Here is a 17320-nt window from a genome sequence, read left to right on the forward strand (position 1 = left end):
ACCAGTGCAGAGCGCCTGGCGTTGTTAACACCAACATGCTGAGATGAGGCACGCGGCAAAGAGTTGAATACGAAAGCGTGCATCGCTATAGATCGTTAGGAGTGCGGTGAGTCTTTGACAAGCAACCCGGCTATTTCGTGATCACTCAGAAATATTGACGGAGCTCCTCCAGCAGTATATCACTTGTAAGACATGGATACACACGCACACAGACATATACACAACCACACAGACTCAGACGAGAATGTGAAAATACACACACATACACACACACACACACACACACACACACACACACACACACACACACACAGAAAGGTCGCTGTCACACAAATATGAGAGGCCGTCTGACACTATCATACTCTCTCTCACACACTATCATACTCTTTCTCACACAGAATCATACTCTCTCTCACACACTATCATACCCTCTGACACACTATAATACTCTCTCTCAAACACTATCATAATCTCTCTCACAGACCATGATACTCTCTCTCACACACCATCATACTCTCTCTTACACTATCATACTTTTCTCTCAGTGTCTCTCTCTCACTATCATGCTCTCTCTCACACTAGCATGCTCTCTCTTCTCTCTCTCTCACCCTAGCATACTCTCTCTCTCACACGCTATCATACCCTATTCTCTCCCAATCACCACATCAGCACTGAACACGATGCAACTCCAACAACGCAACCTAGAACCGTTACACTACAAGCCCCTAAGGAAGTCCCTCGTCCCAGAGGGGGCAAACAAAGACTTCAAACCGGCTGGGAGCCCGTCTCCACGGAGGCTACCCCGAGCTGCGGAGCCGGCTTCCTCTCTTGGGTGGCAGCATGGGGCTGCTGGGGGGGGGCTGTGCCAGCTCATTCTGGATCTAGAGAGAGCGTGTAGGTAAAGGCCCACCTAGCGAGGCGTTCAATAGCCAGCATGCAAAGTGGTTAATCTGGTTTCCTACGCCTATTGCACCGTTCAGACCTAAGCACGCACTTTTCAAAATGTCTCTGCAGGGCACCAGTTAAAGCCTCATACTCCTGTCTTTCCTCAGGGCTAAGTAAGAGCAGGCAAACCCGAGCGATCTCTGTAAGGAATAGTGCTAGCTTCGGGGCGTTAACCTCCCTTGACCAGCCTGAAGCCTGTGCTGCTAGTTCAAATTGTGCATGAAATGCTTCCCAGTTCGATTTCACAGAGTATTCTGGAGTCTTCCTGTTCAAAGCAGCCTGGTTTGAGCCGCCATCTCTGTTAACGGTTGTCTCCTCCCGCCGCGATGATGTTGCGGCGTCTCCTTGGCGTGTCTCACCGGGGAGGGACCTCGCTTCAGCCACTTAGCTCCTCATGGACCCACTCACGTTGTATCTCTGCTCCATCACCATCATTTTAGTGATGATCCGTCGTCGCTTAACTGATGATCCATCATCACTCAACACCGAACACAATGCAACTCGAGCAATGCAACCTAGAACCATTACAATGTAATCTTCTTTATTTTGCTTTTACACGTAATTTGAAAGTCCGACTGATGGACCCACCATCTGGACTCAATACGCCACTGCTCTAGCTCTAGCTGAAAGCTGAAATCAACGACATTTGGGCTGAGCTGCAAGGAAACAGCGACCTGACGATATCTAGCCATCTCGACACATGCTCTCTTTCATACACGAGTATTATCGTGTATGAGAGAGAGCATGGTAGTCTTGAGAAAAGTTAGTATGAAATACGGCCTAAACTGCCTCTCAAACACAAACCCAGGCAGGCACACACACACACACACACACACACACACACACACACACACACACACACACACACACACACACACACACACACAAAAAGGTTTCTATCACTCATGCACACACAAGCACACACTCGTGCAAGCACACACACAAAAACACACGCACAGACTTGGAAAGGTGTTCATCACTCATACACACACACACACACACACACACACACACACACACACACACACACACACATGCGCGTACACACACACAAGCTGAGGAAGCATTGATGACAATGACTGAACGGTCTCATCCAACTGAGAACATGATTGAGGGTCGTCAGAGCAACGCTGGCAACCGCCTCTTCTGCGTGTGTGCGTGTGTGCGTGTGTTTCTCCGTCACAACTCGTAACTTTCTATCAGTGATTAAGACATATCTCTTTCTGATTGTTCGCATCTTTGCTGCAGTAATTAAGAACGAGCCGGGAGAGTTTTACACACCACTGGTGTTCCTGCTGCGCTGGCACACAACGCTTTGTTAGCAGAGACAGAGGGGCCGCGCCGTTTGTGTGTGTGTGTGTGTGTGTGTGTGTGTATGTGTGTGTGTGAGTGTGTCTGCAGGCGCATACAACACAACAGCACACACACACACACCCACACACAAATGCATTCTCTCCACCCACAGCCATATACCCACTCACAATCCCACGCACGCACACCCGCGCACATTCACACCCAGACGCACACAAGCAGAGCCGCTGAACACATGAAAATGAATTGTTTATGAACTAAACTGGGACTCCATTTGTAGTTCACCTTCAGGCCATTCTGTGAGTGTGCTACTCTGCGCTCCCACTGATGGGCCAGGCAGGAGCATTGTGTGCGTTCTCTCTGAATCTCCACCGCATCTCATTCATCTGACTGCCGCGCTTTGAATGTGTAAACCGGCCAGTGTCACCCGTGATCATTTAGGTCATCAAGTAGCCTGTCGATTAGAGATAATGACCCGGGCTTGGAGACGATTCATTATTTAGCGTTTGATTTCTCAGTCTTCTCCAGCGCATGACGTAGCCAGCTGAGTGTGCATGACAATGAAGGCGGCCCCTCCTTCCAAACATGTGGTGTATCGGAGCTCAGTTTGGGTCTTGTGGTGTTTAGGTCTGTTTCTCGGCACCACCCCGGGGCTTTTGTTAATGTTGTGCCACCTCAGTGCTACCACGCCCGGGTTGGGGCGGTGCCCTTATCATGTTACTTATGTTGTGTTGTGTCTGCGCCCACACTCTTTGATGACGGCGGCACAGAGGGAGGCCAGGCTCATTTCCCTCGGCTTGTGTTTGTCAGAAGGAAAAAAGGCCTGTGGTTCTTTGCTTGTCTCCAGTTCCCTTTCGGTTGACTTCATGTTATCCTTCTCCTTATGTGTGTGTGTGTGTGTGTGTGTGTGTGTGTGTATGCCTGCGTTCATGCATGTGTGTGGGTGTTGTGCGCGTGCGTGCCTGCCAGAATGAGGAAGAAAGACAGAGGGTGGCAAGAATGGCTCTCTGCCAACCGTTAATTCTCTACTTGTCTCTGTTTAATCTGATAAACTGGCTTCCTGCGGTCCAGACAAGAAATCAATCACTGTAAAACACACACAATCACTGATGCCATTTGGGTGACCTGTGTGTGCGTGTGCTTGTGCGTGTGTGCGAGTGTATCTGCCTGTATGTCTGTCTGAGTGTTCCATCTTTATCTTCAGATATTTTCGTCATCACAAGACATCCTATAACATCCTTCCCGCTAATTTCTCCATATGTTTCTATATTACTGCAATACTTGAAGGGATGTAGAGAGAGAGAGAGAGAGAGAGAGAGAGAGAGAGAGAGAGAAACATGTGGTGCGGAGACTAGGGGAAGAGAAAGGAGGGGAGAGAGGGGGTGGCTTTGGGGGAGAGGGCAAGCGATGAAGTGAGAGAGAGGGAGGGAGAAAGAGGGAGGCTGGCAGGGGGGGCGAGAAGGAGAGAGAGGAAGGGAGAAAGAGGGAGGATTGGGGAGAGCTTGATAGAGAGGGAGGGATAGAGAGCGGAGCCGGGGGGTGAGAGAGGGAGGTGGTGAGAGAGAGGGACAGAGAGCGAGGGAGGCATGGAGCAGCCATCTGCCCAGACGCTGTGTATTGATCTGTTTGACAGTCTCCTCATGTCCTTAACACACCGTGGGATTGAACAATTGCTCACATTGATAGCGCTCAGCCTCCATCCTCCCAGACCAGCCTCCAGTCCAACAGACAGACGGAGGAGGAGGAGGAAGAGGAGGGGGAGGAAGAGGGGGAAGAGACAGAGGAGGAGGCAGCAGAGGAGGGGGAAGAGGAGAGGGAGGGGGAGGAGGAGGGGAGAGGATTGAAGATCGGCTAAAGCAAACAAAGTAGGCGACAGCGTGCACAAGCAAAGGAAGAAAAAATAACAACCTTCCCCCCATAGTGTTGTTTGGAGGAAGAGGAAATCTGAGAGTTGGATGGGAGGAATGAGGCGAGAGAAGGAGCGGAGGAAGGCACAGAGGAAATAAGGAAACGGGCAGAATGCTGGAGAGTGAAGAGTGAGGAGAGGGAGGAAAAGAAGCCACCGCAAATGGGTAGATGGAGAGATGGAGGGGAAATGAAGAGAGAGAGAGCGAGAGAGAGAGAGAGAGAGAGAGATAGAGACAGACAGACAGACAGACAGACAGACAGACAGACAGACAGACATGGCGGAGGGTGATGGCATTGCTTAGGGGATAATAATAACGAGGAAGAGTGAGTGAACGAGAGATGAGAGAGAAAATGTAAAGAAGCAGCCTTCTTTCAAGACGCGAGTACCAACCCAAAAGTTGCGCTTCCAGGGGGGAAAAGAAAGATGAATTGACGGCTTGCATACTCATGTTCATTCAGACGTGTAAACCCCCCCCCCCCCCACACACACACACACAAACACAAACACACTAACTAATCGGCACACAAACGTACACAAGGGCGGACAGGCAATGGAGTGGAAGGGAGAGTCTTGGAAAGAGATGAAGTGAAGGAGGAAGACCAAGAGAGAGAGAGATTAAGAGAGAACCCAAAGAGAAACAGACAGCGATAGAGCGCCAAAGAGCGAGAGACTGAGATTAAGAGAGTGAGAGCAAGAGAGAGAGAGAGAAAGTGGGAGGAAAGGGATGTTGGAAGCCGAGGGCTGCCATTGTTCTCTGCACATTAAGATGATCGTCAAATGTGCACATACACATGTCCAAATCCATATATGAGAGTGTGTCCTTGTCAGCACCACCACCGCTAACACAAACAAGCGCAAACAACCTGCAGGCGTGCTGCCGCTGCCTCTGTAGGCGGTAATTGATCCCATAGCAGCACACATATGTGCGCACACACGCACCCACACACACATACACACACGTGCGTGCGCGCATGTGAAACTGCAGGACACCAGAGATGGAGCCAGTGCCATGAGCAGCTTAGTAGACAAGGTACATGCGTACTGACTTTCTGGCCAATCACATATAAGCACAGTTCTTGTTAATAATAATAATAATAATAATAATAATAATAATAATAATAATAATAATAATAATAATAATGGATTGAATTTATATAGCACTTTTCTAGAGACTCAAAGACATTTACAGTGAAGGGGGGACCTCACTAACCACCACCAGTGTGTCGTACCCACTTGGGTTAATGCACTACCTTAGATACATACTTAACTGTTCTGTTGTTATCAAGGGAGTGAGGAAGGAAAAGAGAGACGAAAGAGGACAACATGATGTGTACCAGGCTTATTTCACCTACATGGATTAGCAAGGCACGTCCTGACAGGAAGGCAATTATGCATTACGTTTGATAAGCCAAGCGGTGAATATGTAGATAGCCAGTCCAAACGAAATGAAAAAATATTCCTTGAAGCTCTGTGCTTGGGGAATTGCAAAAGACTGAAAAGCACCCAAAAAATATTAAGTAGGGCACTTTGGTAGGCTACAGTTGTGTCCAATTGGGGAGGGGAGGGGAGAGTGGGAGGGGATGGGAGAGAGAGAGAGAGAGAGAGAGAGAGAGAGAGAGAGAGGGTGACAGAGAGAGAGAGCAAGAGAGAGCAAGAGTAAGAGGGTGAGAGAGCGAGAGGGACAGAGACAGAGACAGAGAGAGCGCGAGATAGCGAGAGTGAGCAAGCATGAGAGAGAGAGAACCTTCCAGGTGTATGCTACATCAGGGTGAGGAGTGGATTAAACTCTATTGAAGAGACAAAAAAAAGAAGGTAGCCACTGAAGACATTAAGGTAACACTTCGGCTTTGTTATTCAGACACAGTGACTTCCAAGTGAGAACGGGAATGCACACAAACAATACTCAATAGGTGAGCTTAACCAAAACTACAGCTGATCGACTTAAATTGGCAAAACACATCAAATGCTGAATATGAGAAATAGGGACAAGGCTAGCGCCGTTTTGATTTGTGACAGAATTACACCAGGACAAGAAAAGAGGTAGTGAAAGCAATTTAGGAGAAATACACACAGTACCGGAACAAGTTAGCCGTCTACCTTAATACGGCAGCGCTTTGAGTCAAGGAGATGTTATAATTCTAACTACTTGAAAGCATTCCCTTTGATGGCATGCTCTTCCTCTGAGGACAGAATATTCAGCATTTTTTCGGTGCTTACAGAGGATGTTTGCTCGGGATGTGAAGCATGCTACCTTTTGTAAATAGCAGCTTGACAAATTGGGGAAAAGGTTGCGTGAAAGGAAGCACATAAAAGATCAAGCCTTTAAAATTCAGGCCGCTGTCCAGTCACAGCAGAAGCACTTCAGTGTTGTAAATGTTACAGTATATACACATATATATATATATATATATATATATATATATATATATATATATATATATATATATATATATATATATATATATATACATACACATATATATATATATATATATATATATATATATATATATATATATATATATATATATATATATATATATATATATATATATATATATATATATATATATACATATATATATATATTAACTACAATTTGAAATAAATGATACATGTCTACATACCTACATATTTGTATGCATAAATAATATATGAAAGCTAGGCTAGTGGCTAGGATATTCTTTACGAGGCTGCTTTGGATGCTTCCACTAAATAAAGTTGATATAGTATGTGTGATATAATACCTTGATACAGAAATAGGGAGGTAATCACCGTAGTCGTTCTGCTGCTATTTTGTGCTAAACAAGTCCTTCCTTTGGTCGCAACGGCGGCAGGGCAATCCATCACAGAGCCACAGAGGTTTGATCAATGCCTTTAAACGTACTCAGCACCATCACACATCACTTGCCTTTTACCCTCTTCCCATAATGAGACATTTAGCTCTCCGTGCGAGAAGTGACACAAGCCATTATGGAATATTATGGAGATGCCAGGTGTGGTCTTTAGTTGTCCCAGATGAAGTGAGAGAAGGAAAGAAAGAGCCGTTGGCGTTAAAGGATGTTTGAACTTGAACAGTTCAATCCTTAACTTTGGAAGATTTATGCCAACAAACTCTGGGTATTGCTGGTACTGATGAGTGTTAAGATCAAGTGACCAGGATTTAGTTTAGGAGATGTAGATCCCGCTGTAGGTCCCACACAGACGATGTGTGCAAAGAGACAAACCAAAGAATCCGGGACCAGTGACTCGGACTCCGAGCGGGTCCTTTAAACAAGGGATTATTTTCCCTCCCTACAGAGTGTGTACTACTGGTTTAGTGTTTCACTCGGAGATCATTATACATTTAAAGATGTGTTGGGGCACAGCTGGGGCTGCAGTCTTTTTGAACAACATGTTCAGCTCTCAGGCACCCGCGGTTCCTGCACCACTGGGACCCTGTGACTGCCAGCGTACGACCCGGGTTTCCGCTATCCTTCAAAAGGCTCTGCGGCGACAACAGTAGCTCCCTGGCTGCGGGATCAGATAGCACATTTAGACTAGATTCTCCACAGTCTACCTGCTAGTGAACCCTCAAGACTGCTCCTGTCTGTGGCAGAGAACCGGCACAAATGTTGGCTAATGCTAGTCAACTTCAAAGGCAAGAACCGTGTGACACACAGATCTATCCACACAGAGGAGGGCTGCGCTGTCTCTGTGCATAACAGGGCCCTGAGGTAGAAGGGGGGTCCACTAGCAACATTCGTCTTCTGCGAAGCCCCCCTCCCCAATACCCCCAGAGAACCGGCTCGCTCACCTTTAGCCAATTATTGGGTCCCTACAAACCTGTGGGCTGAGAGCGTTTGATAGAGAAGCCCCCTTCCCTAGAAGTGTCTATCCATCATCTGTCCGATTGTATCTGGGTCCTACTCAGTTTAGAGTGTCAATTGTGACTGGGGCTACCAGTCACAATTGACCAGGTCCAGACAGACAAATTGACATATATCACAGAGGCACCTCTGGGATTCAGTGAAGTATGAAATGAATACGAAATTTGCAAACAAACAAACAAAAACAAAAAAGAGCAACATCAGTGAGGATGCTATGGGTTACCTGCCAGCCGTTTGCATGTGAATTCTCCAGCAACAGCGAGATTAGTCCGCTCACCGGACCCTCTAGTGAATGACTCTGCGAGAAAGCAATGTATTCACACTAGAGGCAACAGGGAGCAGGTCCACACTTGCGTAAGTTCGCCCCCTGCCTGTTTCTGCTTTGTTTGGTATTGTTGTTGCTACATTTATTTCCCACGGTGTATTCCTAGTACTACTATTTACTCTCCCTGTGGTCCCTGCTGAGAAAAACTAGACTAGACACCAAAAAATAAACAATGCCTTTTAACTCCTTTGGTCATTTACTGTGCAACCAAACAGTGAAATTTGTGCAGATGAAATATTAACAGCACAGTGGGCTGGGTACAATGTCTAACAGCTAACAGCTTCAGAACAGGAGGCTTGATGCACAGAATCAGGTGTTTCATATTTTGTTGAGTATCTTCAAACATGACCATTGGTTAGTTTTGCATTGAGTCTAGTGTTGGGGTAGTGTGAAGGATTTATTTTGAATCATGGTGTTGCAGTTTTCCAATGCATAACAAAGTGAAGCTAGCTTTTCCTCATGACCAATTTTAAACTAAATTTAATTATGCTGATTATGTTGGAAAGTAGTCCTTTACAATTAGCAATTAATATAACAATTGTTTATTGTATGTTGATTTATTCGTTTGGCCTTTTCAATCAACACTCACTTGATGTCTTTTCCATTTCTATTGTAGTTAACAGGCAACCAAGGAATTTGAATCAGTTAGAAAAATATAAAACTTTCTTTTTGACCTCTCCACATGAACGATTTCTCTGGCATTTCCAGGCTGCAGCTGCAGCTTATAAAGGCTATTCAGATGGATCCAGTCCGGGCTTGAGATGCAGAATGTGAGTAGGACAGGCTCCACAGTATCGCTTCCTTATCTGTTCAAAAGGTAGGAGAAAGAAACTCAACCAGTCGAGCCACCTCCGGCTGATGACTGCTCCACTTAATCGAAGAGCAGCCTCATTTTCCAGGAAATACAAAAAAAACTGGCGATAGAGCCAATCTTAAATCTGAGGTCTGAGTTGGTGGGAGCGCAATCTGGCATCGTCTGGACTTCCAGAACAGTGATGCCCAATTGGGAACTTGGGTTCTGAGCACCAGCACGCTCACGGATGGCTTTTACAAATCCATCATCAATTGCTTGCTGAAAATGTGAATGATTATTGATCGGAACATGACATCGAGACAGAGTTAAGAGTGTGCGACATATTTTACAGATACCTGACAAGAGATCATCATGGGGATGTCTGCTCCTTGACAGATGATGACTTATAGTCTACAGCACACCGCCTATATATTCTTTTTTTGGGGGGGTTGTGCGCAACAAAGGGAGACGGTGTTAAAGTGAGCTAAAGGAGAAGATCGTCAGGGACATACTGCATTTGATTGATGTATGCATCACAATACTGATGCAAAATGCACAGTAAACACCATCACAGTCCTTTCAATAAACAGCAATAACAGCAGCAACACCTAAAAACACCACCTATCCACATGCAGTGCACCTCGTCATTTAAAAGGTGCTCTGCCTCCAGGCTTTGAGCGGAAGAGCAGCAAAACATCTATAACCTCTCAGTTAGTGAGCCCCCCCGCTATAACACCCCTACTGAATTTAAACTTGAGACTGAGACGTGAGCGATGACCGAGTCGCCGCGCACCACCAGAACTTCACGTCTAGCAACGCCCAGGGCTACCGCTCGTCCCATCAACTTGGGAACTGTAGTCTGCAATATCGGCAGTGTCACTGATTGTTGCCAGCGAGGCAGGTGAGTGATGTGTGAGAGAAGGGCATAAAACGCACCCTCTCCCTTAATGAGAATTGGATTTTTTGATGTTTAAAGTTAATAAGGTTGCATCGGGAAAGAGAGAGGCCTTTTGGAGCTGGAACTGGCATACTTAGCTCTTTCCCGCCACACCCACCTCGTGGCTTTGAGATGAAGAGGGGGGTCGGACTGTAAAACAAGTCAAGACACCCATTAGGAGAGCTATGCGTGTGATACGTTTAAACACTTAGATTGAGATGCATTGACGGTTGCATTTATAGCGGTCGTTATTTCTGTGCAGTGCAGATTACTTTGTAGGCTAGTTAGTATGTCCCTAGCCATATATTTAAACTTGCAATGTAAACTGTATTAAAGGAATTGATTCTGAAATTGTTCCAACCAATGTGTCCAAGCCACAATCTGGATGACATCTGCATTTGCAAATGTATATCTATACTAATAGCTTACATTGTGATTTGGATGTCAGCCTTTCCCAGCTGCTCTGAAGTTAATTCTGCACTAGAGGAAAATAATAAAGCTGTTGAAGAATTGTCTCTGAAACATTTTTAACAACGGTAGAGTAATAATTGTGTGATAATTATTTTTATAAATATAAATACTATACTTTTTTTTTTCCCTGATGTGACATGGGCTATCTTATGATGGTGATATATGTAAGATATGGAGAACATCGATCATTATCGGGAATAATAAGCCCCGACAGGGCGAACAGGACACCGACATGAAGCGGCTACTTGGCAAAACGAAAAAAAAAATACACACAGTGTTTCTTTTTACATTTACAATTCGTATTGTTGATTAGCAGAGAAATAGTCCGCCAAAGACGTTGACGTCGCTTAGCAACCAAATACACTGGGGTTGATAAGTTACCGGACTAATTCCAAAGACGTGAAACAGAGGCAAAAGATCCACTTTCCTTGACAGCGGTAATTATATTCTTGGCAACGGTCAATTATCGAAAAATAATACACTGCCGGAAGTCAGGAAGGCCCATGCAAATGAATGGAGCGTTCATTTGACCGTTGCTAAGCGTATAATGACCGCTATCAAAGAAAGCAGTTTTTTTGCCGTCTTTCGTATCACTCCGCAAATAGTCCGGTAACTTATCAACCCCAGCGTCCTCGTTTGCTAAGCGACGTCAACGTCTTTGGCGGACTATTTCTCTGCTGATCGACACTACGAATGCTGGTAACAAATAAATTGTAAAAAGACACACCGTGTGAAGTTTCTTTTTCGTTTTGGCAAGCAGCCGTGTAATATGCGGGATAATGTATAGAACGTCGCTGGGGCAGACAAATTAATGGGACAGACAAAAAATAATTTATCACTACAGAAGATAAATGAGAGATTGTATAAAAGTGTATTTCCACCAGAGGACTTATGGTGATATCATTCAGAGTTGAAAATTAAATTAATATTTTTGACCCAAAAAAGAAGAATGTGTGTGTGTGTGTGTGTGTGTGTGTGTGTGTGTGTGTGTGTGTGTGTGTGTGTGTGTGTGTGTGTGTGTGTGTGTGTGTGTGTGTTGTGTGAGAATGTGTATGTGTAAGTGTATGTGTGTCCAACTATTTTAATATCTTCACAGAATTTATTTCAGTGAAACAGCGAACCTCTCATCTTTAATGTATTATTTCCTAATCTGAAAATGATGTCCGTTAGGAAAAGAATAATAATTCAACATTCACAACGTCTACTTCTTGGCTAGGATTCAGAGGCTGGGTGCTTGTGACGTAATCCATTAGCTCCGACTAGATACAGTCACATCGTCTCAGCCTCTGTAAGACAGGTGCAACAGTGCAGTGAGGTGTAGGTTCCATGCATGTCTATGCAATTCATGGGAGATCAGGCGATCTCAAGAGTCACTCAGGGGTTCACAGCACCTGCAGAGGCATCTGCATCAGCAGAGAACTATGCCGAAAAAATATGAGTAAAACCAGCAATTACACAACACATGTCCAGGAAAGGTCATTTTGGGATTTAAACAAATACACGGTTGGTGATGAATGACAGTGATGTTGAGATTCCCATTGTGAGCTTACTGATGGCGCATGTTAAGGAAGAGCCAAAAATACATATTATTTAGAGGGTATTACCAAAGTGTAGCTGTGTGCATGCTGAGTGCGTTTCACACAAATTCTGCCTGGGTCCACAAGGCAAATCATGCATGCGTAAGAAGGGCATCTGTGTGTCTGTATGTGTATGTATATGTGTGTGTGTGTGTGTGTGTGTGTGTGTGTGTGTGTGTGTGTGTGTGTGTGTGTGTGTGTGTCTGTGTCTGTGTCTGTGTCTGTGTGTGTTTTTGTGTTGCACTAAATAACAATGTGCTCTTAAAAGAACAAATGATCTGCAGACTCCACTTAATCTTGATAAACTAAAGAGAAATTACTTCAAGCAGCTAAAGTACCCCCTATACCCCACCCACCCCCACCCCTGCCAGCTGTCTGAATGGGGAGCCAAGGGTGGCCCTGCTCCACACAGACAAACTCTGGAGCCTGAAATGGGCCCAAATTGTTTTTAATTGATGTATGTGGATGTGAAAGTGTGTGTGTGTGTGTGTGTGTGTGTGTGTGTGTGTGTGTGTGTGTGTGTGTGTGTGTGTGTGTGTGTGCGTGCATGCGTGCGTGCGTGCGTGCGTGCGAGTCACATTAAATTACACCAAAAAGGTACATTCCCAGTACAATAGCACATGGCGGTAATCGTACATTACAACCTATTGGCCTATATCTGTGTGTGTGTGCGTGCATGAGTGCCCACACTGACACTGTGCTAATTCTTGATTAAAACCAGCTGCTGCTCATTAACCAGAATCATGTGCAGCATGAAATCACACACATACCCTATCACACACACACACACACACGCACACACACACACACACACAGTCTCTCATGTGCTGTCTCATGCTCACTCAGTTCCACAACATACAATGAAACAGAAACACACATGTTTGCACTGCGACGGCTCGTTCACCCTCTAACATGAAGGTGCCTGTGATGAGGTTAACAAGTGTGTGTGTGGGTAGCTCATAGCAGGCCGACCGGCAAATAATATTGATCACAGCATGGGAGGGGAGGAGGGGCTTTCCCTAAGTAGTCCTGTGATCACAAATCTATTCCCATGGGCTCGATCCCTCCACAAACACTCCGCCCATGTCTACTAAATTTACCCAGACACTGTATCCTGTTTGAACAGGAAACCCATTATAGGGCTGCATCTGCGCTTATGTTTTTATGTGGTTAATGCCATCCATACATAATAATTCATGGCATTTACACAGCACTTCTCAAGGCACCAGAAGCGCTTTATGTCCCCAGACGATACTTGATGTCCTTGTTAATTACGAGGCGTCTCGTTTGCCTTGCCATGCAGCAATACCGCCTGCTCGTCTATGCGTCTACACTTCTCGTCCACATTATTAAATGATGAGACATGTAACAAAATAAGAGCATCTACAGGTTGATCGATTAATAAAAACATAATTGAGAGAGGAATGAAGCGTGCCCCGAGGGAAATTTGTTGGTGTGTGATATCCACTCATGTGTCAAACTAAGCTGGAACACAGACCAACTTGAATGCATATGGTTATAGGGGCTGGGAGTACAAGAAAACAACACAATACTATATGAACATCAATGTAATACTAGCAAGATAATCACAATGCTTATGGGCCATGTGGAGGAATTTATTAAAAATGTATCAGTTAGTTCTGACGATCAATATCAATCTTGGAATTTGGTTATGAAATTGATTGGGTTGTCATTCCTCAACAGCATATCACATGACAAGTGGAAAAGTTTTGAAACAACAGATGGTTATGGAGAACTGCATTCTCCCGAACCCATTACACTTCTTAAAGGGGCTCAATCTCTCTCTCTCCCTTCCTTCCTGCTTAACTTTTTCACTCTAAAGCACTGGATAGTGCAAGTTAGAAATTGAAGGATCGGGAAGATGAGAGATTATGGGGGGGGGGGGGGGTTGACACGAAAGGGGAAAAAAGAAATCACACAAGATGAAGAAAGGGGGTGCTAGAGAGAGAAAGCTCTAGGATTACGGGGATAATACGAGCAGATGGGGAGAGGTCGCGGTAGTGGTACTCGCCTCTCACACCGGATTAAAAGACTTCTAGCGAGAACTCCGCAGACAACGCGAACTGATGCCACGTTCAAGCGACGGATGGCCCCTGCTGAGCTCCTAACCGAAATTAAACACCCCTTCTGCCGGTTACAACACGGCGAGAGGAGCCTAATCCTCCACATATGCTGCTGCTTCATCTCCCTCAAAAACATTCCCGCAAGCCAGCGCCTATTGTAAACATGGCCCACAGCTGCATATCTACAGATGAAAATGTCTGCATTTGATCTGTAGTTGGAAGCCTATAGGCCGAGGTGTTTAAGCCATATGATGAAACCAAGTCGAGGCAATTGCACTTCTTCCCGCGAAACGATCGAAAGTATTAATCAAGTGAATCCAATGCGCGTTATCCCCTGGATTCTTATTGGGTCGCACATAACCAAAGTGAAGATAATCTGTTTCAAAACGAGTGCGCTTTTGTTTGTGTTAGGGCGGCGGGCCTATCTGTTACTGAAAATCACCAAGACAGCCACACACAGTGTTATAATGCGCACACATGTCCAACTATCTGCATAAGACAGTGCCTTTTTTTGATCTCACTGAACGTGTTAATTGATGATACCAATGTAACACAATATTCTTTGCACAAATTAATTGACAAACATTGGTCGTGATCACACCTCCAGGACCTTCAGTACTTCACCCACTCTCTCAGACACAACAGTTACTAGCACGCGAACACACACACACACACACACACACACACACACACACACACACACACACACACACACACACACACACACACACACACACACACACACACGCGAACACACACACACACACACACACACACACACACACACACACACACACACACACACACACACACACACACACACACACACACAGGCCGCCAGCAGCAGCAGAGACTGTGAAAACGATCATACACACGGTTAATGCACACGAATGCCATCCATCATGTTCGCTCCATTTACATCATGGGTGAATGGCACAGGGCCACTCAAACGCTAACGCAACGGACCACCACCTGACCTATTCACAGCAACCATTGCATCCAACGGTTGGATGAAGAAAAAAAGGATGCACACATCCCTTCCATGTGGCAAGGGAACGCTCCGAAAAAACTGCAGAGATGCAATGACAAGCGGAACATTTAATGAACTCAATGAAGTCCCGGTGCACATCGAAAGTGAGCAGGACAAGTTGCAGCCACGAACGCGCGAAACTTTCCGATGGAGAATCGTGTTTACGCACCTCTTTTATCCTGAACTTTCACCGTGATCTCCACAAGAGGGTTGGTCTCCCGGTCCAGCTTCCGCGATATCACGATATCACCGGTATCCCGGCTCACACTTACCAGTGAGCTCTCGGTGTCCGAGTCCACCAGCTCAAAGGTGGGGGACTGGAACCGCACCGGGTTAAGGTTCATCACCACCGACCCGATCCCCGCGTCCTCGGACACGTTAATCAACACCGGATCGTCCGAATCCAACACTGACCGGGACGCTCTCCGAAGGGCCCCCTGGCCGGGTGTGTGTGTTGTAGCCGGGGAACAGTGAGAGGGGGGACACGCGGGCCATCGCCGGGGGGTAATCTCTATGGTCATGCCTCGACTCGTGCGGGGAGGCCATCCGTGGTCACGGGCAAACACTTTGAACTTCACCGGACTCGTCAGCCCCAGGATCGAGTCCACCAGAAGGACGTCTCCGGTTTTGGGCACCACGTAAAAACTCCCGTTTTTTGGAACCGCGAAGTACTTGATGTCCGCGTTGGAGCCGCTGTCGCGGTCCCTCGCGGTCACGGTGTGCACCACGGTGCGCAGAGCCGTGGCGTCGTCCACACTCAGCCGCACGTCCGCGCCGACGAAGGTGGGCTCGTGGTCGTTGGTGTCCAAAACTTCCACTTGGAGCGCAGCCACCCGGGCAAACCGCACCGAGGAGTCCCCCTCCTGCAGCCCCGCGCCGTGCCCCCTGCAGCCGAGGCGCCCCAGAACCAGCGAGTACTCGGCGCGCTCCTCCCGGTCCAACGCGACCCACGTCTTCAGCAAGAGATGACCTCGTTTGTGGTGGGCCACGACGCGGAATCTCTCGCTGCCCTCGCCGAGGAGTTTGAAGCGCGGCGCCTCCGCGGCAGCAAGCGCTCCAGAGCCAGAGCTAGAGCCGCACCATCCCTGGGAGCCGAACCGGTGCAGCGGGACGCTCAGCCCGTTGACCCGGGATCCCGGGGCAGAGTTCTCAAACACATGCCCCTGGAAGAAAGGCACCCGCTCGGTGTCGTTCCCGAAAGCAGAAGACACCAAAAGGAGGGAAAAGACAGTCCAGATCATGCCTGGTGCGTTCATTCGGCTGCACAATCAAGCGCTCCACCTCACTAGGGTATACTGGAATAGAGTTTTTTTTAGTGAATATCCATCGGCACACTTTGTATCCACCTTCGCTCCAAACTGTTCTACAAGATAAACGCAGCTCTGTGGATTTTTAAAGGAAGCATCTTTTTTCTTTCGATGGACGCGGCAGAACTTTGGCTCCGTGTTCTCTTGCTCTTCTCGTCTCGTCTCCTCTCCTCTCCTCTCCTCCGCCGTCTCGAGCAACGCACTGCCCGGTGAGGCGCGTGCCCTGGCGCGCGAAAAAAAAACCTCCTTATTGCTCGAGTGCGCGCGACTCTGCTCAGTGCCGTTCTCTATCCGCCACGCGAGGAGAAGGACGGAAAGAAAATGAATCGTTTACGCGTGCAGGATTTACGCACTGGACATGTACACGCGCCCGTGTTACTTCTTCATAAGATAAGTGTGAGTTGATTGCATGAGGCACATCATGCAAATGTAATGAATGCTATTTTTATTTGGGGTCAAACACAAATTTGACACAAAATGTGTTTCGATAAAATGTATATATTTTTATATTTGGATTTAATTTTTTATTTTGATATAATCAAATAAATAATCAATAAAATAATGTGTAAACATTGAAATATTTGCCTACAGGCGTGTGTGCTTTTTTGTAAGACCATCATTACAACAAGTTTTATTTGATTGGGAGGTATAATGAAATACATTCCATCACACTAAATCTGTATTTAACAACTTTTGTGTATAGATTGATTGAGTAATTTGAGACAATATTCAGAGGTGTTCATGGAAGCAATGTTTTGGAAA

General features: G+C 46.2%; 1 protein-coding gene across 1 annotated transcript in view; it reads right to left on the reverse strand.

Moving 5' to 3' along the window:
- LOC307076124 (neural-cadherin) overlaps positions 1-16507 on the reverse strand; it is a gene marked incomplete at its 5' end in the record, with an annotated part of 231844 nt that extends 215337 nt beyond the window's left edge. Inside the window, one exon of the mRNA XM_079737008.1 lies at positions 15421-16507. Coding sequence (XP_079593134.1) covers positions 15421-16507 — 1087 coding nt within the window. The remainder of the gene's footprint in view (positions 1-15420) is intronic.
- Between the last annotated feature and the right edge of the window lie 813 nt (positions 16508-17320).

Source organism: Pollachius pollachius, assembly GCF_949987615.1.
Source record: "Pollachius pollachius genome assembly, chromosome: 5".
In the NCBI taxonomy this organism is placed as follows: domain Eukaryota; kingdom Metazoa; phylum Chordata; class Actinopteri; order Gadiformes; family Gadidae; genus Pollachius; species Pollachius pollachius.